The following is a 26,293-nucleotide window of genomic DNA, read 5'->3' as shown; positions in this document are numbered from 1 at the left end:
TGTAAGCAACATAACAAAATATCCTGAAGGAAAAATCAAGCGTTCTTAGCTATACAGACAACGATTTAATTTACCCGAGCCCCCCATGTACGTATGACATCCATTTGTAAGGGTGTGTGCAGGTATGTTATTCAGTTCAGATTAAAACTAAATCATAATTCTAAGGTTGAAATACAGATAATAACAGCATGTGATGATACAAACTCTATATGCGGTTGCCCTCTGGTTTCTAATACTCGAGTTAAATGGATTTGGAGAGGAGAGAGGCAAGAAGGGAAGCTTCGGAATCCCAAACTGTTAGCAATAGTAGTTTGGGGCATACTTGCTCAAGACCACCCCCGATTTTCACACATACAATCAGTGCGTTTGCCAGTTTGGAAAAGCAAGCATAAGCCATCCAGAAAATAGATGCTAAAACATTAACATAAACTATTAAATGATTCTATTTCAATCACTCTTATTTTTCTGATAAATACTTCGTTAAATGTCCTTACACCTCTTAAGTCCATCAAAAAGGTGCTTTTTACTCCCTTCCTGGCCCAGTATCTCATGCCCATAAAAAGATAACAGTAAACAGACCTCAGGCCATTCTTCCTCCATACCCCGGTTCATTTGCAGCCTCGCTTTTGCTTGTTATTAGGAAAGCCGTTTTTGCAGAGCCTGAAGATTGGTAAGCATTAGCTACTGCAAAGCCCTGTGAGAAACAGCACGCAAACAGGCTGAAAGAAAAAAGAGAAAACGTCTTAGAGCAGGCATGCAGAATCTTTTTGATTTACGGCAAAAGCAGAAGCTGTTTATAGCAGGAAGAAGCTGCTCAGTTGGCAGTTTCTTGCTGTCAACTGCTAACTCTCATAAGGACCTGGATTACGCTACCCATCTAATGCTCATTGATGTGAATCTTCGTCTTAACCTAAAAGAGGACATCCACAGTCACAGCTATGTGTCAGCAGTATTTTTCACAATTGCTTCACATAAAACATCTGTGGTCGCGCTGTTTTGGAGAGAACGATGAAAGAAAATTGCTTAAAATTTTATTTTAAACACTTTAAAAAGATAAGCATGAAATAAAAAGTTACATTTCCATACAAGTTGCAAAAGCAGTGTTAAAATGCACTGTACAATTAAAAATTACCTCTATCTTAAAATAAGAAATAACTTGGGTATCGCTAACACCTGAAAAACAGGTTGCAGACCAACAAGGCCTGATTTTGAAGCGTCAATGCACAAAGATGTGTATGCATGTTTATGTATGAATTTTTCCCAATAGCAATGCTTGCACATCCAGGTGACTACATATATAAACCAATCTTCCTTCTCCCAAAGACTGAATGCACGATCGCTTGTGCCCACAACCCGGGTTAGAAATACAGGGTCATATCAAAACTGCGCAAGTTGTTTTGAAACCTCGCCGAAAAGGTGGGCCTTAAGTTACCAGCAGCGTTAAATCCTGGTTAAAGATTTATTTGAAATAACCTCAATTCGCCTTACGGTTGTAAAGACCATGTGAATAAAGCATGAACTTCCTAACACAGAGAGAGAAAGGATTAATTTTTACTAAAATAAACTACGTGTTCAGAAACAAGCAAAACACTGAATAACTGCAGCTGCTAACAGATCACGAAAGCGGTTTTAACTTTTGCTGCCATCAGCTGATATGACTTTTTAATGGTACTAAAACATACACAGATCTAAAACTTTGCTTAGTAAATATTATTTTATAAGATTTTTCTTTCTATAAATACTACATACAATATTCATGCCTAATTCCAAATAACTTAACAGAATTATCTTCATTACAGTTCCAAATGACTAAGAAACTTAGTTAACTAAATTTTCTTTAAAAGTTTGAGCTAATTTTGTCTTTGCATTTTTATTATTGTTCAATATTTTGAATTGCTTCCTACTTTTTGCATCTGCTTTCCAAACACAAATTTGGCTGTCCACCCGTGCCATCAAGGTAATATTTCAGACTTTATGACTTCTTAAGCCTTCGCAGTTTCAACTTCCTGAGACCATTTTCAGCTTCTTTTTTTCTTTTTTGGGGAAGCTCCTCTGAAGACACAGGCTGCAGTTCTGAAGACGATAATGGCATCCCAGGCAATTCTTCAGTGGTTGTGCTCGGCTCATTTTTGTTTGTCTGTAGTATATTGTTCCTCACAGAAAGAGGCCGGGAGAGGTTTTTTCCCAAAGTTAGTGACTCCTCACCAGACGTAGCAGTCTCTGTCATGTCTTGTTTAGAAAACAACCGGGAATTAAGCGGGGTCTTCTCCGCCAGGAATAGACCTAAACAATCATCATCGCACTTACTCATTTCTGTATTGCTAGGAATTAAAGAAGCCCCTTCAGAGGACACTTTTTTCCTGAACTTTTCTTCTGCACCACAGCTCTTTTGTTGAGCCTGTGTTTTGGTCACTTTTAGACTTTGTTTTGGACCCAGCAGTGCTGACTCATAGCTACAAGGGGGGTTCTCGCTTAGAAGACTCGACTTCAGCCACTCCACAGAGTGAGGTTTTTGCTGGCTGCTAACATCATCTGGCTGTCTCTGATTAACGTGATTTTCCAGCTCTAAAACAGGAAGCTCCAAGTTGCTCTCAGCTGTATTTATGCAGTCTTTTAGCTGTCCTGTACTCCTACATTTCACTTCAGATTGAGGACCGAGAGAAGTCTGACAGTCGTTCTTTCTGTTCCCTGTCTGCAAGTCCACTGAGCCAAGATACACTTTGTTGAAGTCCTTGCTGATTTGAGGTTTGCTCGTGCTACTTTTCTTTGTTTTTGTCCTTTTCACACTGCAATAAAGAAGAATTTTGTTTTTAAATTAAATTCTGCCTCAATCATCCCTCCTTACAAACTCCGAAACACCACTAGGTCAACCCTCTTTCTGAACATGGAAAAAAGCCCTGTATATCATATTGACAAGCAGTAATGTTTGTCTAGCGTGGGTAATATCAAGTGTTATCCATCTGATTTTCCACTGCACTAGAGGAACCCTATTTATTAATGACTAAGCCATGAAGGAGTTCGCATTCTGTTCCAAGAGGCAGAACTGGATTCATTACAGATGTTAAAGGTCAACCCTGCATAAGTATATTGAATTCCTTCCCAAACAGGCTAGATAAAATAGTATTTCATAAGTGCCTAAACGATTTCAAACCATTCCCATATATTCACATGCATAATGTATATCTAAAGAATAGAGGGGGGCAGGCAGGGAGAGGCAGCGCGTGTGTGTCTGTGTGAGAGTTTCTAATCTCTATTTTAGAATGTTCCTCTGGAATTTTTCCCAGGACGTTTCAAAGCATTACTTTAAAGTTAACCACTACTCATCTAATATCAAGCCCGTTCATCTGGGAAGGACTTAGGTAATGCAAGTAGATGATATTCTAAAGGATTTATAGAGGAAAAATGGAATCGCAAGGGACATGATGGGGTGTCAGTACAGAAACGCTCCTCAGCAGTGCGTTACCCAGAAATCTAGCTTTCACATCAGCTGCAAGATGAACTTTGTGCATAAGTATTGTAGCTGCCTATGTAAGATTTTGAGTCTGAAGATACTGCTCTGGATTGTCCCATGCTGAGACTGCTTTCTGCTGCTCTGCTGATGCCAAGCAGTTCCCAGGTCGGCATAACTAACTCTTCAGAAAGGGGTCTCCTCTAAAATAGGTAGAGCTGGTGTTACCTCCAAATCTAATCTCATTTCTAAACACAATACAGATGAGACAACATGGGTAAAAAGAAAAGTTGCCAGGACTCACAGCAAATCCCCAATTCCACAGCTGATTTGGGGTTGCGCAGGTAAGAATAGCATCCTGGTACAGCAGAGGACCAGTAAAATGTTCAGCTAACTAACCCTCTCCATCCACTACACGAGGGACACTCGTTAACGGTGACCAAAGATCCAGACTAGTATGGTGGTACACTGCAGACTCTCAAAATGAACAAAACCTATATTTGCAAAGTGTTTTTCACCAGATTCTAACATCACGTTTATTTTGGCTCAGAGCTTCATTCAAGGAAAAAACACCCTGTTTTTATTCTGCCTAGCGCTACGCGAGATATCTATGTGGGTTGTAATAGCTTTTTTCATGCCCTACAAAACAACGACGATCATTTTATGTGCTTATCTACACCAAAGTGAATAAGCTACACTACACTAAGTAGTCTCTTAGTAATTTAAAATAATCTTTTGCAAAGGAGTCTATATTATTTGAAGTTTTATTACATAGGCTAGATTCCATTTACCCAAATTTTACCAGATTATACATTTTACACCTTAGAAAGAATAGTGACATACATTTTTTTCAAGATGTCTTGCTTTATCTGTTCATTCAGACTAATCTTAAGCTTCTTGTTCTCAGCAGACTCAGTAAAGTATTCAGACGTCCCATTGGAAAGTTCTTCTTTCTGCTCCAAAAGAAAACACAGGTTTAAAACATCAAGCTATGATTATTCAACATAAAACTCCGTTTCTAATACTAAGACTTACAGATGTTCTTTATTATTTTGATCTGAGCAGTCTAAGAGAAACAGAATTATTTTTAATCTTTTAATATTTGGTAGTCTAGTCAGTTCCCTCCCCTTTCAGACTCCCAACGAGCATATTTCATATGCTAAAATATACCGCAAACAAACAAGACTGCAATGTAAAGGACGGAGCTTTCCAAACCGTCTGAGGAAACTGTTGGCAAATATTTGACATCTTTGTGGCTCAAACTGTGACAAATGCCAGGAATCTCTCTTGCAGACAGGAGCATGTTTGTCAGTTTTTTCTCTGAAGAGACTGACTGGCGCAGCGGTCTATACACTTATTCTCAGAAGAATTCCCATAATTTTCCATACTTACCAAAAAATATACAGAGTGTTATTTGCTCATTTAAGAAGGCAAGGGTTAAAACTTTTAATGCTAACATTCAAACGCTCGCAGCTTGTAGTGGTTGGCGACTACAGGACAACAAGGGAATTCTTTCTGGTCTCAGCTAACAGCAGCACCATGGTTTTATATAATACGAGATTGGGGCGAGAGGGAGGGAAGGAAAATGCTCTTTTTCTTCAAGCTGTGAGCATTTCCTTTCACAATGAAACAATCTCAATGAGAGAAGGGCCAGTTGCTGACTTCACTGTTAACTACCACATACTTCAAAAAAGTATTATCTCTGAGGCTACGGAGAGGAGAGAAAAAAATGTGGCAAAGTCAAGAAGAGAAGAGGCTTTGTGCATCCCCTTTTCTTTGATAGCATTTTTCTTCCTCAGCCTGCATGATGCAACTTCTGATCGGGGCTCAGCAGACGTAGGGAGCGCTTATTCATACCGTTTCTTGCTCCGCACGATGAAGCCAGCACAACTGGAGCCAGGTGGTATGAAAGAACTGAAGAAAGCAGAGAGGGACTGCGGAGGCGCAAGGCTAAAGCGTGGACATGACTGCTGCCCGGAACACCGCTCAGGAACCTGTCATCTACGGGGGATTCGATCCTGCCCATTTTTATTTCTATTTTAAAGGAGAGGGGGTAAACCTCACTGCTTTTTCCAGAAGAATAAGCCAGTGAAAACAACTTCCTGTTTTGTAAGCAGAAAGAGGGTAGTCAGGCAAAGAAATAAAGCCATTTTGACAGTTTAAAAAACTACAGCTGTTTTGAGCCTTCCTTTCAGAGGCAAATTGCGCAAACGTGTTTGTGTGTATTGTTAGATGCATGAAGTTCGGTTCACTAATGGTGCAACACGTGTGTTTACAGCAGGCAGAAAACACATGAGACATACATGCAATGTGATTTCAACCTCAGAAATCAAGCCTAACTAGTTTAATCTGAGGGATTAATTGCTGCTTCTATTCTTGTTAGAGGTATGGACTCCCCTAATTTGACTAAATACATTTTCATATTTTGTAAACTATTAAAGAAGGGAATATTATTAAGATACTCGAGAGCTTTGCTAATTTTAAGAGAAGACGCAGACTCTTAACGGTAAAGTCTGTAGAAACGATTCAGATTTCCAGTAACATTCACACAACTCAGGCCGGAGGATCTTGCACAATCACGCTGCACCAACGCAGCTGGAGAGCACTCTTACTTAGCCAGAGAAGAGGAGCACGAGCAGAAGCATTTGAATTTCTGCTTTATGGTAACTGGTAAGGCTAATTCTATTAAATCTTCTTCAGCCCTTGACACAGCAGACCATGACAGGATCACCACTCCACTACAGCAATTCTAGTAGATGCGGCAAGCAACGCATGGAAAGTACCGCTTTGGACAAAATCCAGAGGAGGACTGGGGACAGTTCCTGTCCACACGTGCTCACTACTGCAGATAAGCAATAAACCTCAGCTCTAACTGGCATCTGATTATGAACTGTGTGTGATCGTTGCCTGCAGCGTACCGTCACGCCGCGGTGTGAAGAGCAGACCCTGGAGAGAGGCGAAGATGACGAAGCCGTGTCACTTGTGAGTTGAGTCAGACTGGAGTTAATGGTCCAGAGGTGAAGGGCTAACACATTCCCTCACGACACTGTCGTCAACCTTTTATTTTGTTTTCAAATAACTTATCACATAACGCTGTGACAAAAAAGGGTTAAGGCATTAAAAAAAATTAAAAATCAAAATGATTTATATGTGAAACACTTCTGAACATGCCCTCTAAGTACAGTAGATTTTCCCCTTGGAACCACACCCTGTAAGTGCTGTATTTTGAGAGCTGAACAATTAACATAAGGCATATGAGTCAGTCTTTGAAAGACTCTGTGGGAACCAGAGAGCCTTTTGCTATTAGGAGTGATGTAAACTCCCTAAGGCTGGAATAAGTCCACAATAGAAGGCAGAGAGAGTCATAAATAACAACAATGGGCACTCCATATACTACTAAGACACTCAGCCATTATTGGTGATACTTCCTTTATTTTCTTTATTAGATTTAATAATTTTAGTTAATTAAAAAAAAATAAAAAACACTGTCTGTTTTGGGAATACTATTTATTTCCTATGGGAACTTCAAGACTTGTTAAAGAAAGAAAAAAAGCTAATCTGCTCTCATCCTGTCTAGTAATCCCAAATTCCTTTTAGGCAGTGAAATAATTAAAGAAAAATATTCCAGGCATAAAAAGGAGGACAGCAGAAGCAGACATCATATAAACAATGACACCATGACAGAGAAAAACGTCAAAGCACCGCCAGACTTGTGACTTGAGTCTGAAAGAGCTGCAGGGAGTGGGACTGCTGCTAACAAATTAAAACCACATTTCTTGGCAAATTGTTAAAGACAGACATATTTACATTTGTATAGAGACTGGGTGGGCACAAAAGATTAAAATGCTTCTCCAGCCCTTGAACTGCCAAGTTCTATTAGAAATATGTGCTCTTAAAATGCTAGGGTAAGCTCACTCTTTTTTGTCACTAAAACTCGGCAAAGAAGGGCCTGCAGAAGTGAAGCTCACAAAGTCTTGCTACCTTACCTGCTCATAATACTGGCCTCTCAAAACCCAATTTTAAGATCCTTAGTACTTATCCAAAGAGATGTCTGGGGAATAAAAACCTCTATTTAAGACCTACAGAGAAACATGACGGTTAGGCACACAATGTACTTGCTTTAAGGCTTATCTAATTGAATTTTAATTCTTTCGCTACCTACTCAACTTACTATCTCACTCAAAATGAAAAAGCCGCCCTCAAAAATATAGAAGTGGCGACTGCCATCTGGAGCTCTCTCCAGGGCAGTCAAATTCAGCAACATAGCATTAGATGTCTGTAAAAGAACTACCCATGGATGTGCACTTGTGAAGAATCCTTACAACACGTTATCTTGAAGAAGAGTGAAAGGTTTGGCCTTTTCAGCCTGACAATAACACTCATACAAATATTGATTTTTTTTTTCAGTCTAGGGTTTGGGATGCTGAGCTGAAAGACAGATTGCTGAAGTGAACAGTGCTGCCCCCCTTCCCACCTCTCGTAGGGTTTCATACTTTCTAGCTGTCTCTTACGATGCACAGGATAACAGTTGCACATGCTTATGTTCCAATGCAGTAACTCTAAGGGATAATTAGGTATCATGTCTGGGTAACAACAAAAAAAAAAAACCAAAAAACAAACCCAAAAAACCAGAATAAAACCCCCACACATTGTTTCTGAATTGCATTTATGAATGTGGCTCAACTTGCTCGTCAAAAAAATACTTAATAGAAAACATCAACGGGTCCAATCAATCAAATTTGGTATCAGAGTGCCATACAAGAGGGGACTCTGAATATAATAATGTAGATGAAGCAATGAATTAAAGTATTATACCAGGCAAGTGAATAAAATTAAAATTAGTAAAAGGAATTAGACAGAAACAGTTATTTAGTGGAGCTTTATGTGAGCTTGCAATTGCATTTCTGTTAATGTCACTCCAAGCAGTACCACGAGCTCAACCACCTAAGATAACCTGTAGGTCTCAGAACATTTCTAATAGATGATTGGCAGATTAGAGAGGTCAGACAGGACTTTTACAATCTGATAAACAGAAAAGGGCTCCTAAAGCAAGTGAGGAGGCTTGTTGGTGAAGGATGAATCAGATACTATCATTTAACTGATAGAAAATCGACAGAGACAGGACTTTGGGTCTAGTCTCCTGCCCTTTCCCATCCCACATGGAGGAAAAGCTACCCACGATTTCATGATGCAAATTTTTCAACGCTGCCAATGTAGTGACGCATCTGTCCTAGCAATTCTACTTATGAACTCCTACCACATCATAAAACATTCATAGAACCTTGCCAAGTACAGAAATGCATGTTATTCTCAACCTGAAATACAGATCCTTGATTGGACTTGAGGAATATTGCTCTACGTTTTAAGATGGACTGTTCTGCTGTATATATCAGTAAGTCCAAGTAAAAAACATTAAGGATCGTTCCACGTTACATATGGGAGTACAGATTTTTCATTTGAAATAGGTATTTTTAAGGAATGCTAGTGGTTTTAAAAAATTCATTCTTTTCAAGATTGGAATTGGAGAAACAACCAGAGAAAACTGCATCTGTCCAGTGAGGAGCAGAACTGTGTAACCTATCCGTGGCCTAGCACAGAAAGCAAAATCTAACTCCTGGATCAGTACAGTCTTCATTATCTGCTACCAAAATTCATTTCGATTTGATACCACACCATGGATCTTAACTATTAAGTTTTTGCCTGCCAAGTGTCCCTACTTTATACTATTTGGTCCAAGGGCTGGCCCAATCTGTTACAAGTCCCTGTGATGCACATTCCACTTTCTCAAAATACAAGGTGTGAACTCGGGTTTCTCACTCTAGACATAAATCCTGGCAATTCCAAACACTCCAAAAGGTCCCCAAAGCATCATCAGATTACCTTAAAGCATACGACTTCTATGAGGAAAATGCCTTATTGCTTTTGAAGTCTTTTGTTCGGATTTGAATCATATTTTACACCTAGCGGGAATCCCAGACTATTCTGAATGTAGAAAATTCAGAGTTCTCTACATTTGCATTTGAACGCTTGCTAGATAATAGAAAAATTCCTAATAAGCTGTAAATGGCATAAAACAAACAAGTTGCACGGGAGGCTTTTTAAAAATTGATACACATCTGTAACCCAGATAGCAAGGACATACGTAACACTTTCTAAAGCCATGGAAGGTGCTCCTGAAACAAACGATTTATTTACCTAGTGAGAAGCATGTGAGACATGCTGTGTGTATTTGCTTGAAGGCAAAAAGCGTTAAAATTAATGTTAAGTAATTGAGCTATTAATCATTCTGATTTTATATACTGATGCTACAAGACTCAGATTCTATCTTCAGAGAAAGTGTCCACTGATAAGAAACGGAGGAAAAGACAATAGCTTTTCAACCAAAATAACTTCTCTCAATGACACTGAAAAAAAATGTAAAGTTTATTAATGCTGAATTTTATTTTTTTAAAGAAAACCTATGTCTTCAAAGCATGCATCTTTAGCTAGCCTTTCCCATCAATTTTAAGGTTCCTGCCTCCATTAGTTATGAAAGAGGACATGCACGCAAGATATACACGTCTTATACTTTAAAGACTTTTTTATAAAACAAGAAGATAGCAATTTTATGTGGAGCCTGACCCCTTTTCCCCAACTTACAAACTACGAGGGAAGGAATCTACTACTCAATTGTCACATGAGTATCTGAAAAAGCAAGGCCACTCCCGTACAACTTTTAACAGTCTGAAATGGGGATCCGCTCTCTGCCTACCAAATCTAAATGGCTATCAGAGTCAACCAGTACAGATGTTTAAACACCTGGCAATAATACTGAACTAAACTTTGTACTTATCCTTCCAGATATAGCGTGGGTTATATGACATAATCAAATACTACTTAGAGTAGATTATGTATAGAACAAGATGATTCATACACTTAAACCTTGCAGAAAAAAAAATATGGAAAAGAATACATCAATTTTAAAAAACAACTGTTCTCTTCGAACAATTACAACAGTGTTTAACAACTGTAGGAGATCTTGGAAAGAATAACTAATACTCTTGATCTTGCTAGTTATACAGAAGCAAAATATGTAAAATAGGCAGAACTGCACAGCCCAGGAGATAATTACTGTTCAACAGTTTAGTCAATGTTTCAGCTTGGTTTCCAAAACAAAGACCACCACCCCCAAAGCCCCCAGGATTTCCGAGCTCACACTGGGGATGTGTTCCTCCAAATAATTTCATATCATTACAAATTGTTCAAAAACCCTCTTGTGAACTTTACCATCATATATTTCAGCTTACTGTTCAGTCAAGTTATGAAACTCCTATTAGTCGTAACCAATTTCTGCTGAAGGCTGAGGAACGGATTGCTCTTTAAATCAATTTAAAAAATAAATCCATCAAATATTCTTAGCCCAACAGAAATATAGAGAATTATTATCAAAAACTGAAGTGATTTAAATCTTTTTAATTCCTAGGGTCATCAAAATCTCGCAGATGCACAGCAGCTAAATAAAAACTTTAGCTCACTGTAGCTTTAAACATTATTAGTTTTAGCCTTCCACCCTGCACATTTGCTGGAGGTGCTCGTCCTCTCAAAGTCTGCAGAGAGGAAAGAAAATCATCGAGTGCAAAGTCCAGAATCTCAGCTCAAATGCACATTAACCACCCACATAAGCTGTGACAGCAAGAGAGTGAGAGGGGAGAGGAAAATGAGGGAGGTGAAGGGATGATGACAGATGATAATATCTTAAATAACCACAAGACTTTGACAAATGAGATCTTGTGAACGCTGCTAAGTAGTTACATTTAAATCAACTGGAGCACTCATATAAGAGGCAACTACCAAAATCAGTAAAAGATTACTCAATTTGTCCCTACTTTTTAAAGATTGCTTCACATGGAAACCATTTTATGTGCTTAATCATTTATACTGCAGTTACAGGACCTTTTGTATTTCTGCTGTCCTTCATTCGGACCTTGCACAATGAGAGGTACATAGTCTTTTATTGAAGATGTATTCAGCTTGCTTATTACCTTTAAGACAATTTAAGTATTAATTTTTATTTCATTCCATATATGTTCTGTCTGCTGTTCAGAGAAATAACGCTATGGGACAAAGGTTTTCAAATCAGTTCCTTGTAGCGATTTCTTGGCCTTTTTCCAGAGATCGTAGAGTTAATTCACTCAGCAGCATGCATGAACACTGTAATTGCTCTTTTCAGTAAGAACGCTGTGCATTTATCAACAGATGATTTTCATTTACACTCCTAACGCCCCTCTACCCAGCTCTGTGAGGTTTCTCTGAAAGCCTCCACGGCCTTCTCTAGTCTTGACTAATTGAAATAATTCTGTCAGATTTCATTTCATCATTTGTCCGTTTCTCTGGATCATTAATGTAACAAACAGCAGACAGCTATTAGAATTTTGCTGTGTAGAAAATAAATCAGCCAGTTTGTAAGCTATAAGAAGAAACTAAGACAAGTTCAGGCAAATCTCACTGAGGCAATTCACAGCATTACGGCTCTCAGGTATCCTCCCTCCCCCTTTTGCAGGAGGTTCCTACCCCCAGCTGCAGGGTTGGCAGAAGGGAGCACACACACATGCCCCAGCTGCTCCCACCCGCAATTCAATGTGCTAACTTAAAAATCAGGGAAGTTTGATTTGCCTGAATCCACAAGATTGTGATACGCAGCAAGATGAGATCCAGGCACACAGCCCTTTTGGCAAACTCAGATATAGGAGTGGTAATCTCCAAGGAAAAGAGGCAGACAGCTGGGACAAAAGGGAATATTGTAAAACTGCCGAAGCATTCGTCTTTATGACCAAGTCAAAGACGTTAGTATCATTACTTTGCGATGCAGTTTCTCAGAGAGAGCAGTTTTATGATTCAAGCTAATTTAAAGCTGTCCTGACATTGCAAGGGAAATCTCACCCTCACCCAACTCATGGTCCTGCCAAGTCTCTGTATCGACACTAGCGTTTATGCAGCCATGCAGTGAGAGTCTGACCTAAGTGATCCAGCTGAAAGCTAACCACGCAAACAACAAAAAAACCCCACAAAATTAAACAACCCCCCCCCCTGTTTTCAGAGGGATCAATGAATTAACCCAGCTCCCCACAGATGCCAGTACTGACGGACACTGAGGACAAGAATGCATGGCCAAGAGAAGAGAAGGCAGGAGGGACTGCATGTTTCAGTATCATCAGTCTTACATCAGCTTGAGCAGAATACGAAGGATGAGTAGAAAAAAGTGACAAAGTGTCAAAAGGGAAAACTCACCAAAGAGAAACGCAGTTCTTTAGTCTGTTCCACTATGTGGTATATGTATGGGGTTCATTAGCCTGCAGTTTCCGTTCTCTAACTTTTTGAAAAAAAGTAGTGAACACCGTTCACACAGTTACCAAACTACAGCTTAATATCAAGTTGGTTTCCTCTAGCTGTATCTCCATTATCTAAAAACACATGAAAACTAAATTTGATGAAATTTAAAAAATGATAATGAAATTGAAAACCGTCAACAAGAAAATTATTACAATAAATGTAATGTTAATGTGTGTTTTGGATGTTACTTCCAAAAGCTGCTACCTAAAGGAATGGTCCTGCTTTCTTCATCCAAATCCTGGCTGCATGCTCCTGCAACATTTTTTGTGTCGCACTTGGCAACTGCGAGGCTACAGGATGAGTTGGTTCAGTGAATGGACATGACGGAAAACTAATCCTCCAATAAAAAACAGAGAAACTTCACAAATAAATGGTTTTCTGCTGGATCAAGTCAATGAACTAATTCATTCTTGACTGAAGAATCACTTGGTCCATTGTAACCAGAAAGGAAAGGAATATATAGCTGGAACTAGAGGGGATGCAGACTGACCTTTTCAGTAGTAGCCCACTATTACAGCAGTTTAACTTTGATCTCTTTTATATATATATATATATATATATATATATATATACACACACATAGATACACATACATACATACACACACAGTTCCACGCCAAGATTAGCACTTACACAGTGTGAATTGTGCAATTGTATTTCACAGGGTTTCCTTCTTCCCTTACCCAATCTGATATCACTTAACAATAGTCTTTAAGGTACTTAAGATAACTAAATTCCACAAAGTCTTCTACTAATCTTTACAAATTGCTATCTGAAAAAAGTTTTCATCCTACCTTCCAAAAGACATGTTATTCCAGCAACATGTACTCTAGTGTTAGAAGTCATCTGTTAATTACAGTTAAGAGCATGTTTTCATGAAAAAACCAAAAGCCTCTTCCCAGCATAATCAAAATCCAAGTAAATCCTGTCACTGACGCTCTTAGGAGTTTTAAGAAAGAGAACCGTCTAATGTACCTGAAGTATGTTACAATAACACAATTTATAAAATCAGACATGTATGAAGATGACTAAATAGTTTGCTTATATCTCTCTGTTGGGGATTTAATGAGCAGTGGGCATATCTTTAGCATTCTTTCTCCTCCTTGCATACCTATGTAGGGTTTTTTTTTGTTTGGTTGGTTGTTTCTTTAAGAGTAATGTCCTGTGTGTAAAAGAATCTTTTTCTCCGGTATAATATTCTCTGTAACTTAAGAAGGCTCAGTGGAAACTTAGAGATCTTTTTAATCAAGATAGGCTCTCCTACTCCCCACTTCCTTTTCTAATTTCATATGAATTGTGATTTCAAATTGCCACTTTAATATCATCATTAGCTTAACTTCCTTCATGCTTTCCCTGTAACTGCTTCCTCTCATAGAGTCTAGTATAAAGCCGATGTGGTTATCAATGAATACTCCATTGTTAGCACATTTTCAAATGCTCACAAGCCTCCAATAAGCCTTCCACCCATTTCCACGTCCACTGTTTCTTCAGATAACCCGTTTTCAATTTTCCATTTTAGCTCTCTACATAATAATCATCAAGAAAATGTTGTCATTGACAAAGATGACTAATCTCTCCAGAGCTCTTACGTGTTTCCCTGGGTTTCCTCTTTTGCCATGTTCCCAAAACTGTCATCTTTTTCAAGATAAAACTATTCAAGATTAAAAACATAGTTCCGCAGAACATGAAACAATAGTTTTATGTTTAAACCCAGCATTAATCAGCCAGACTATTCTTCCGTCTTTTCCTTGAGACTTCCAATTTGCTTATGTATTTTCAATAACTTGCTGTATTGTTTCTTTAATACAGCAAGTTCTTCAAGAGATTCCTGAAGAGATTTTCCTTCTTCCAAAAGGATTATTACTACCTGTAGCCTGATTTTTAGATATGTCCACAGGAACACCTGTTTCTAAATAGATTTTAAAACACAGAAAATTACATATTGATAGATTTTCTTCTATTTTATTTCAGCTCTACCCCTTGGAAGTGCTTTCAAATCTTTTATTAGTTTATGCTTAAAGCTACCTTTTCCTTCATCTTACAAGATGCAGCACAGAAGGCTTCAAAAATTGCTTCTTTCAGCAATTGATGCTAAGGTTTGCACTTGTGAATATCTCAAAAGCAATCTAATTATGATCTGTCCTAAGATGTAGGGCATAAGAATTTCATTTCATATCTAGCTACATCCCTTGAAAATCTTGGTTTAATCACAGTCTATTTCAGAGATACAAAGAATAGCTGCCTGAAAGGCAGTGAAAATGCAAAGAATAAAGTGCTGAAGATCAGTGAAGAAAGAGAGAACTGCAATGAGTGAAAGGAATGTGTCTGTATCGGGCTGACATAAAACCAGATCCAAGTAATGGGAAAGCAGGGTATTGAGGCTGACTTGTCTTGACGGAGCTGAGGAATGAAAGCTTGACCCAAACTGTAAAACAACATAAAAGCAGTTAAAAAAAAAAAAAAAAAAGATTGTGAAGTCTTGACTAAGTTAATCGCAAAGACATTAAGCAACACTGAAAAAGTGACAAAGTCTCCATTAACGTATAGTCAACTACTTCTATAAAACACAGATAGGCCCTCCAAACCAAGGGTGAGAACTGATTTAACATTTAAAAGAACTTGCATGCAACAGCATGAAATTATTCAAACCTAAACAACATACAGAGGAAAACAAAACATATGCCTCATTTTTAGCCCATGACAGAATACACTGGAGTATATCAACAGAAAGGTCTTCTGGGTGGTCTTTTGCAGCCTAGTCTAGAGTTCAAGCATACTCACTGCTAAATTGCCTAGAGAAAAGTACACACACAAAGCACAGATCCTTAGCCTTTACTTCTGGAGTGCCAAAAACTTGAAATTACCTCTCAGTGGCAATCAAAGACTCCTCTAGTTTGGCAAAGTACCGAACTGGAGTATACGACAAAGCTGGTACTAACGTGCCGTAGAAATTCTGGATCAACAAAATAGTCTAGTGTGGACCCTTTAAGGTAGGGGTGCAAGAATTAAAACGATACTCCAAAACATTTCCTGAGCGTCTGTTCACATCTTGTTAGTTCTTCAAATCAGGAAAGATGGCTTAGGGATAACTTTCTCTTATTCTCTCCTACCAACATAGTACTCTGACTGTTCCAGACAGTTCTATGCACATGTATCGCATCTGCAAGTAAAGCAAACTCCCAAGACTTTATTATTGCTTAGGTTATGATCCCAGTACAGGATTTATTTATTTATTTTAAAACATTAAAATGTTTAAACTCCCTTTTTGAACAACAAGGAGTTTCCATAGATAAAGATCAAATTTTGAAATAGTCAAGCTAAAGTCCATAACATTATATTTTTCATTTGCCTTCTCCTTACTACGCAGGATCTTGTGAAAAAAACCTAAAAAAACCTAAAGAAATCTTCTCATCTCTTATGGAAAGATTAAAAATACCAAATGAGGGAACTGGATATCTCATAAGATATACTTAAGCAAGAAAAAAAAAGATAAAATAATTATTTCTCTGTCAAAATGCAGAGACGTGATTTTCTACCTAAAGCATCTAAGTAGTTTTTAAGACAATGCTGAGGAAGTAATAACTTTCAATGTAGTAAAGTACTTCTAAAGCAGTTAGATTTTTTTCTGAGAGAGAAAAACACTTGCTTGATCCTTTGACATTTAAGGGTACTTACCGATGTAGGAATAAAGATAATAAAATTTGCATTTACTATAATAAATAAAAACACCCTGCTGGATATTAAAAAAATAGTAAGTTGAATGAGTAGAAGAAAACCTTTTTTTTCAAGGGAAATATACTTTAATACATCTAAAATAAACTAAAATATACATAGACCTCTGTGTGTGATTCTGACTGGTACTGTGAGCACAGAATAGACTGCCTGCCATATAGCAGCCACCTGGGTCAAGATGAGCACTTCTGAGACAACCAGCAGTTACCTGCAGCATAAAATTCATAAGCCTTTGACCCTGATAAAGCTTTCAGGATGAAATATTTAAGTAGAAATTTTTATGGTATTTAACTACGCACCAGTACCTTTTACTCCATAAATATTTGTTTGGGTTTTCTTTTGTTGTTTTTTTTCCCAGCAGGTCTAGCACTGATCTATTTGAGTTGTTTTGCAGAACAAGCGCTAAGAAAACATACAAGAAACCCTCAGACATTAAAAACTGTGCCACTATAATTTTGGAAAGTAAAATGTTACATGGACAAAGTATAAAGGAAAAAAAAACTCCTTAAAACAAGGTGCTAAAATCACACCTAACTTTCTAAACATGTAGTCTTTTTCTTTGAGACTTATATGGTTCCGAAAACGCTGAGCTTCCAAAAACTACCCTTTTTGTCTGTTTCTGAGTCACTTAAGGATCTTGTTCCGAATACTTTGGGCCAACTGTTAATGTGACTTTCTGTTTCCAAGATGACAGTCACAAATATGTCAATAACTACACCTATATATAAACATTCATCTTACCCCTAGAAAACAAATCAAAAAATTGACAGAACAGTTTTATACATACCAATACACCATTTTCACATGTCCAAGCACTTGGATCAAATTCAAGTTTACTGACACAAACTATAAATCTCTCTGGAAACACACGTAGCTCTATACAAAAAGAATTGAAAAGATTACAAAAATTATATGCATGTTGAAAAACACACATGACAACATATATATGCTATTTTAGTAAACAAAATAATTTATTTTTTTAAATTGCACACTAAATCACTTCATACGCTCTACTAGTTTCTTACCTACTCTCTTCAACATCACATCCCTACTTTTGTTTTGCTTTTTTAAACCATTCAAAAAAAATAAAATAAAATCAATAAGTTAGAGTAAGTTTAGTTCCCAAGAGGATAGTCATGGCTGCAAATTAGTCCACCTGCACCTCTGGACAAATATACCAGACAGAACCAACAGACAGAACCAACATTTAACAACAATTTCTTTTGTGCTATTCTGGTGACGAGTCTTTTCATCACAAAAGCTGTAAATGATGTTTGTAATACAGCACAAAACATTCCGTCAGGACTTGGCATAAAATCTCAGCATAAGGCTAAGCGTTTCAAACTCTGACTACAGGGATCTTTGAAGTCATTAAACAAATTGGTTAACTACTACTGAATTACATATTTTACTCAAGATCACATGGTTTGTTGTGAACACAACAAAGTTTCTATTTACCAAGAATTAAAAATTGAAGGATTCTCAGATTAGAATAGACCAGACAAAGCTTTATTCAGTACCTAGCAATGCTATGAGAAAAGCATAGCTGGATATTTTGCTATTTTACACATCGGATTATTTCCAGATTACTATCTTCATATTTTCAGCTCAGATGTTTTTATTGTTGGTTTTTGTCTTGGTTTGGCTTTATAAGAAGAAAGTTACTAATTTTTAAAGTTTGTTATACTTCAAAAGGAAGCCATAGCACCCTGTTTTCTGGGAAAGAAAGAGACAAGGCATGAACTAAAAACACGAGGCTGACCTCACAGGTTTGGGGTTTTTTTTCGTAGAATAGCTCCTCACAACGAATTGAGTATAGGCATGATGTGCACAATTTGCCAGTGATGATCAGGTCATCCTTATGGGTTACTACCTCCTCTACAATGTACTGCTCCGTCACTAAAGCATATCTCCATTCGTATCTGACAAATCCCTCTGAGCGCGCACCAGCAGCAACTTTTCTAGGGTCATTACAATGAAAGAAGGGGATGTTGAAAGAGATTACCTTGCATTTGCCATTGGTTGAAAAAGCATACACAGAGAGCTCAGATGCATCTGTATTGGCACAACAGCTTGTTAAGCTACTATAACTTGATAATCAATACGAGCCTTTCATAATCCTTTCAGAAATACCAACTCTGTTAGCAAAACTGTGTCTGAGGCAGTATTCCTGCCGTGCCTTATGTCCAGACTACCGTTTCTCTGCTTGTATCCTCAAGACCTGAAAAGCCACCCCCTCAACGGCTTTCAAACTGCATGCAGTCTATGGACACCTTCCAAATGGGCTACAAAAGAAAAGCTGGACAACTGTTGCAAGGACTGAATTTGTTATATGTGGTTCCAATAATAAACTCTGTTACGTTTACGTTAGATATTGAGTGAGCATCACCAATATAAAGTATCCAAGATTCTTCTTCTAGTGGGCTCAATGTCTGGTTTTTGTTTGTGAAGTACTAGTTGCATCTTACAGAATAAACATCAGTGCCAAATTATTTAATTTTTGAGGATATGTGCTTATTCTGCTATTTATTGGGAGCAAAAGCCACTTAGGAACTGCATGTGGAAGGAAAATTTTGACTGCAGCATCAGAGCACCGCTCTTTATGGCAGCACTAGTAGGGCAAGTTCATTCCAGTTTGACATTTTTATTGTTACGCTTTATAACAATCTCACTTGCTGGCTAACAAAATGAAAGTATCTTTAGGTATACATTGATGCTTTAAAAAAGTTCAAATTTAATACACAGAAACCAATATTGAGATACCAATGCAGACACTCTGCTCTTTTACTCTGACTATTCTTCCAGGAGGCTGGGAGAACAACTTTGAGGAAATATTTAAAATCAACACTCCAATCTCTTAAACCAATACGGACTTAGAAAACAACTAGCTGCCATTTTAAGAAAGATTTAAATATTTATGGATATAAAGAATTCCTACAAAAATAAGAAATTCTTTACAAACAGCCATTCAAGTATTCAAAATTTTTAAGGGCCCCTAATTGATTTATTTTGCTTTTTTTTTAATACAAAAAGCTCAACACAAAGGGCAGTGATCATTATAACTCCTTTTTACCGCTGTTGGCAGGACAGGATTGATATCACTTCCTTACAGAGCATCTTGGCTTGAGAAAACATGAAAAAAAGATCTGGTCCAATGACATCACCTAGGTACAGATTTTATAGCACTGAGGTGAATGAAAGCCTTTTCTTGCATACACTTGTACTGTACAGTTGATGTCACAAGACACTCGAGCAATAATGAAGTGATTCATACCGCAACCTCTGGTTGATTCACCCTGCAAAGACTCAGGAAAATGCTGAGTCTCATCATACTTACAGAATTTGGTGTGGCTTAGCTGATTACCCTGGGGCAAGGCATGCACAAATTTAAAATTAAGTTAAAAAAAAAAATCCATCATATGTTAAGAAATACTTCTCTTTTTTTTTTAAAGTAAACATCCTCTGGAAAAGAAAAAAAAAATAAATCAAGTTCTGAAAGAAATTTTGATTAAGTAGACCAAAAATCTGACAAAGTATTAGTTTATATTCCCTTTTTTCCCCCCCAGAAATGCAAAATTCTATGTAACACTGTAAGAAACTGATTTCTTACCACGATAATGTTTCCCTACAGCACAACGGAGATTAACCCATCTCTTCATAAAGTAGGCAGTAATGTGAAAACTGTTGGCTGCAACATAAAACAAAGGGATAATAAGTGCAAGGGTATCTTGGGCATTCTGGTCTCAAAGTGTAGCACACCTGCACAGACAGGATTGAGAGAAAGCAGCAGCAGCAGCTCAAGAATATAAAAAGAAAACATAATTTGAAAGTAATATATTTAAAAAGAAAATGCTCATACGGTCTAAAGTCTCAAGAAATTAGTATCTGAAACAGGAGAAAAATCTAAACAAATTACTAAACACCACATTGTGGTATCCAACCACAGAAATAATTTTAAATCAATTCATTGATCAGAGATGTAATCAGCTTAATAGCCCAGTGTCACGGTCACTAGTCCACCAGTCCATCACTAGGATGTTTTCATACATATTTCTACAGGAACACTACAGATCACCAATTACTTAACTGCCTTCTAGAGAAAGGTGACATACTCAAAGCTGATAGAAAAAATGCTGGCTACAAAAAAAAAAAGCCACAGACGAACATGAAAGGTCTTAATTATCTGCAATTTGAATTAAGTGAGAAATGCATACATTTAAACTCCTCAATACAAGTAGACAGAGCTAGCCTGGCTGACCCAGCAGATACCTGTAACATACACAGAGGCTTCTTCAGTTCCTATTCCTGACAATGACAGGAATCCTTGTGCAGCAGGAGCAGAAGAAAAGACCATAAAGGATTACATTACAGCAAAGAGATTATTAGACTATGGTTAAGGAAATCAGCTTTTACTTTTGTTCTACTTAAATTCCCAAATGACCCTGAGTAAATCAGTTAGGACTTGATTCATAAAGGTATTTAGCAACCTAACTCCCACTGAAATGGAAAGAGTTACCATCTGTGACTCCTCCTCCTTAGTCTCTCCACACACCTCGCTAAAATGAACGTGCAAAAGAGGGTATTTCCTCTAACTCCGATGGATTTTGCAAGACTAATTATTGCTGCTTCCAAGACAGTCCGATACCCTAGGTGCAATTACCACAGAAAAGTTAGAAAATTAAGCACTACTGTTGTTCTTCTAATCTAACCATTTAAAAAGAAGTAAGAAAAACTCGTTTGTTCCAGCTTCAACCACTACTGAGCAAACGCCAAGACATGCCTTATTTCTAAGTATAAGCCCCACAATGCATGTCCTCTCCTGCAGAGTCTACAGCTCTTCTACTTGTACAGGGTCTCCTGGAGCTCACCATCAAGTGCTGTTTAGCATCATCTCTCATTAAGAGCTATAGTTATTGATCACAATCAATCCCTTTGAAATTTATCATCCATCTTTTTTCCTTCCCCTCAGGAAGATACCTAAAATTTGACTTCCCTTTAGAGATCAAGTCAAGATGTGACAAGTTGAACCATCCCTTAAAAATGATGAGCGCTAGAGAAAATTTTGGATGTAATCCACCAGCTTTATTAACTGTATATTTACGAGCACAATTAAAAGAAAATTACTTTTAGCTATTTCCAGTTTGGCATCCGCAATTATTTTGCATTGTTCATAGGATTAGCCAAATCAAGGAATTTGCCCTGTATATAAATAAGTTATTAGTGTGATAATAGTATCTTACACCGTGACCTCTGTAATGCTGAAAAAGTAACATTCATAAAACTACAACTTTGCAAATAAATATTCAAACAGAGAGTAAGTATTACTAAAAGAGTCTTTCCTCCCCCGTTTGTGTGAGATATTCCAAATGTATTTTTCTTGAGAAGACCTTAAAATGCAAAAGTGTGGATCTTTTGCTTTTCACAAAGCACAATACTTCACTCCTGAAATTCTTTTATGAATCGGGGACACGTACATCTGTTTATTTTTATTGCTCTCCTGGTATTCTCTGAGAGGTTAAGTGTTTAATCATATTTGATTGACTAATGGCCTGAACAAAGTTTCAAATTCCTCTTAAAGGCCCTTGATTCAGCTAACTTCTGTTCTGTGGAAGAGGGCACCTACCTCAAATCTAACAAAATAAATAATTGTGTAAGAGATCAAGACATCTCTACACTATTTTGGCAGTGTCAGCTCAACCTGAAAGTCTTATAAAGCCTTCACAGGGAGTTACACCTGAGCTAATAAGCTCAGCCCAGAGGGACTAACACTAGAAAAATAATTTTCGTTTCGATGACTATTTACTACTTGACTTTGCTGAAAAATCCTGCACAGGTGATTTGCTGTTACTTATTGCGACCCGTGAGAAAATGTTAAGATGCATTACATTCAAGTACCCATATTTTGAAAGTATCACACAGCTACGCTCATCAAATATTTTGAAACCCTCTTGTATGACATCTGATCTAATCCGTAGTCAGCTGGAGTTTGCAAAACTTCCCTAGTTTTAAAGTTGCCAGAGTTACTGCAGAACTATAAAAACTGTGATATCCTCTTTCTGCTTCCTCCAAGAGAAAGATATTATCCAATTAGCTATTTTGATTCGTGAAATAAGATACTAAAAAAATAAGCCCCACCACGAAAACCGTCTTATCCGACAACCTCATACAACTTGCAGCTTTTTAAACTTTCTACGCAGTTACTCAGCGTGAGTCTAAATCTGTTCTCAATTCCAGACTTGTCCACCATCAACACTGTTTATATATGAGCATATACACACTAATGTTGGCTTTGGGCAAGCTGTGGATTATCCTCCAGAGAAGGAGTTACCCAGCGTATACTCAGCAAGGACCAAAATCTGCTCTTCACGATATGTGGAAGGATGAAACAAATGATATGTACCAAATGATCCAGCAGTAACTCCTTTTAAGCACACCATACAAGTTTTAGCCTTGAGCCATAAACAGCGTTTTGCAGCCAGTAATACAGAGAGAAATTTCACTGATCTTAGGCTCAGCAAACACCCACTTGGCCCAATCTTCAATTTTCTTTTCATCGTGCAACGTAGACAAAGCTCTATTTGTAGATTACCAACACAGCAGCAGAAATAAAATTGCTGTTAGTGATTCGGAGTTTTGTTTTTCTTACTTCAAAACTGTGCACCTAAATGATCAGATCCAGGTTCCAAAAACAAACAAGAAAAAACAAAAACCCCAAACCCTGAAGCCCAAAATGTGACAGAATAAAAGCGGTTCTAGAAAAACCACAGTTCAGTTTCAGCTGAAATACACACCAGTGAGTGCTGCCTTTTAAGGGAAGGGTAATTTGCCCTGCTCGTTATATTGCATAGTCCCATGACACTGAGAGGACGTATCAGACACTGACTCTTTACTGTAAGACTATCCAGCAACACTTGTTTTCCAAAAGAGTCCCAGCCAAGCTGACTTGTGCTTCCAGAAGGCTGCCAAGAAGAGGCCGTGGTACAGCGTGGAGCAGTGGGAAGCCCTCTCCCACGGCTATTACGGACCATTCATCCAGGAGCCTGGGAAAATGCCTCTGAGCTGCTGAGTTATCTGGAGCAGCCTGGCAGGTGTTCACTTCCCAGCGCAATCTGGCACCTGCACGGCTCTGTAACTAAATTCAGGCAAGTCTTCTCCAAAGCCACAGTACAAGCCTAAGAAGTCCAGCTGACCCCCAAACATTTCCATATCTGACAGGCACCTATTTCTCATCACACAGTGTTTTTATACCATCTTTAAAAAAAAAAAAAAACCACCAATTTTTCCTCCCAGCCAAGACGTTTCGCATTTCTGACAGGTTGTTCTGGATTAGGACTGGCTCTGCCTTTGGAAAGTAACAACAAAGTAAATCATTGCAACACACAGATATTAAAAAAAAAAATAATAAGAGGATGAATTTCTTATGTTACAATGTAAAAGTAAATATGTAGGTGCATTAGACTTGCTGAAACACTATACTGTACATTTAAAAAAAATAATCTACATTTTGCTTATGCTAGATTAATTATTCCACACAGATTAAGCTATACTAGTAATAATGTTTACAGTATATAGAGCTTTTCATCTTCAAAGTGCTCTACAGACGTATTATTATATTGCTTTTTAGCAGTTCTATTTCTCCACTTAAAAATATTCACCACCAAATCCAAGTTCCTGATCATTTATAAACAAAGCAAAAACCATTTTATTCTAAAACTACTGTTAATCATGCAGCTTTCCTTCGCTAAAACAAACGTTCATACAATGTGCTCCAGAATACGTTGCCATTTCTAACTGAGAAGAGATTCAAAACCAAATGTTGGCATTTAAGTTGAAGTCCGAGTCTAGGATAGACCAGGGACAGCAGATAAAAGTCATCAGATACAAGAAGCTATCAAGATTTCCTGAGCCTTTTCTGGTGTTCAGAATGGGTGCAGAATTTCTGTATCACTCTCTCAGACCACAAAAAAAAAAAAAAAAAATTTCAACTTCATAGTTAATGGCAACAAACATCTTCATTTAGTGAAAGTTTTTATACACCAAGTAGTGGGTTTAAGCTGAGGATGCCATCCATTCTTTCCATCCAGTCCGCCTTCAGTTCAGAGAAGTTTTAAATTACTTTTTAAAGTTTTATTATTTCAAGGGAGAATTACAAGCAAGTCCACAGGAAAATGTGTACTGATCAATACAAAAATAAAGCCTATAAAGTTTTTTTAAAAATGTTTAATACTTAATAAAACACAATCTGGCCATTAAATTTATATCTCTAAAGTGTGGACAAAAAAAATGAAAAAATAAAAAAAAAATTGTTATTTGCCTCTGTCTTTTTCCAAGGTGCCTTGCTTAAACCAAGTACAGACAAAAACAGATTACTGATTTTTTTTTTCTCCTTACTCTCTCACATTTTTATTAGTATTTGTGCTATTCTTCTATCCGCTAAATCTTCTGAACGCAGGACAGTTGCCAATACAAATAGGTGAGAGATCTGTCCCATCAAGGATGTCGGGACAAGATTTAGTTCCTATCAGGGAACGGGGTCCCTGACTGGAAGAAGGACATTAACCAATAACTGAATCTGATCAGGACAGGATGGTACATGCCCAGCAGAAACCCCTCTGCTATCAGAACATTGATAGCTGGACTAAAACCTTCACACTGTCTAAAACCTTCAGAATATGAGCCACTGACAGGAAATCTGAGCCATTGTATGAAATCCCAGAGGAGGGTTGTAGGGCTCTCCTGTAGCAGGAGAGGTGCAGAATTCACTCCGAAATCAGAACTACACTGGTCAAACTGTATCCAGGGTAAGGCATTTCTTAGGCTGCTTGTCATGGGTATTTGAGATGAAAGAACTGAAAAGAAAAGCAGATATGAGACTGTCTGGCCACAGGATGAGAAATGGACCTGATGGAGGTCCTGAGAACACACCAGCTCTGAAGGAAAATGACCATCTTTCCCTTACTGGTACTTGAGATGGACAGGCAGGCTAATCCAGGCCTGGAAAACAGCTCCTAAGATACAGTCTCTCAAGACCCATTCATACGTATAAGCAATAATAGCTAGCACCACCTGTTAATGCCTTCAAGGAGATACACATAGAGCAAGATATTTGATGGTCAGCGTACCATCACCAGGAGACAAGATTTGATTTCACCTTTTTGTTGGTCTCAGACTCAATGACCATATTATTAATTGCATGTGATGGGCTTTAACAAACAAACTGAAAGCTATTTATGAATCCTCGCTGATTTGACCATATAAACTGTATTTCAGAGGAAGCCACGTGCCTGGACTTCCTTAACCACTGACCAAACCCGACAACTGAGATAAAGGCTGAGAAAAGCGTTTGTTGCTACCAGCCACAAGGCAGAGACAACTGGAAAACAAACCCTGTGGGTAAACACTAACAATTCAGCAGTGGAGGAGAATCTAAAGTCTCTTCGAAGCAGCTGTATTGCCATGAAGGAGCAGCTTTGTTAAAAACTGTCTGATGCCACACTTGCACATCAAGCTGAGCATCTCTCCCAACACTGGCCAGACATAGCTGCATCCAAACGGAGCAATGTCGCTTACTTACATCACCGCATTCCTTGAGGTGATAGAAGTAAGGTAGATTCTAGCTAAAACGAAACACATACAGTGTGACGGTGGGAAGTTGACTTCAAGGGCACAGTCACCTTTAAAGTACATGCCTCTTCCAAAAAACATGTCTTTTCAGCCTGTGTCTGTGTTTTTTTCCCTTGAGGA

The 26,293-nt window shown here is 37.9% G+C and overlaps 1 protein-coding gene across 12 annotated transcripts in view; it reads right to left on the bottom strand.

Annotated features, from left to right (window-relative positions):
* Positions 1-1,027: 1,027 nt before the first annotated feature.
* The window catches only part of SLX4IP (SLX4 interacting protein), a 79,348-nt gene continuing 54,082 nt past the window's right edge, over positions 1,028-26,293 (bottom strand). For 7 of the 12 annotated variants that reach the window (XM_054196754.1, XM_054196755.1, XM_054196756.1 and 4 more), the window contains 5 exons: positions 20,819-20,872; positions 20,160-20,237; positions 17,337-17,425; positions 4,292-4,401; positions 1,029-2,786 (listed from right to left, as the gene is read on the bottom strand). In XM_054196754.1, coding sequence (XP_054052729.1) covers positions 1,973-2,786; positions 4,292-4,401; positions 17,337-17,425; positions 20,160-20,237; positions 20,819-20,872 — 1,145 coding nt within the window. In that variant the 3' untranslated portion in view covers positions 1,029-1,972. Of the gene's footprint in view, positions 2,787-4,291; positions 4,402-17,336; positions 17,426-20,159; positions 20,238-20,818; positions 20,873-26,293 lie in introns of all 12 variants that reach the window. The other 5 variants (XM_054196762.1, XM_054196763.1, XM_054196760.1 and 2 more) reach the window with 3 other exon arrangements.

This window comes from Rissa tridactyla, chromosome 3, assembly GCF_028500815.1.
Source record: "Rissa tridactyla isolate bRisTri1 chromosome 3, bRisTri1.patW.cur.20221130, whole genome shotgun sequence".
Lineage (NCBI taxonomy): Eukaryota > Metazoa > Chordata > Aves > Charadriiformes > Laridae > Rissa > Rissa tridactyla.
The sequence above is the reverse complement of the archived record's forward strand: the minus strand, read 5'-3'. Positions and strand labels throughout refer to the sequence as shown.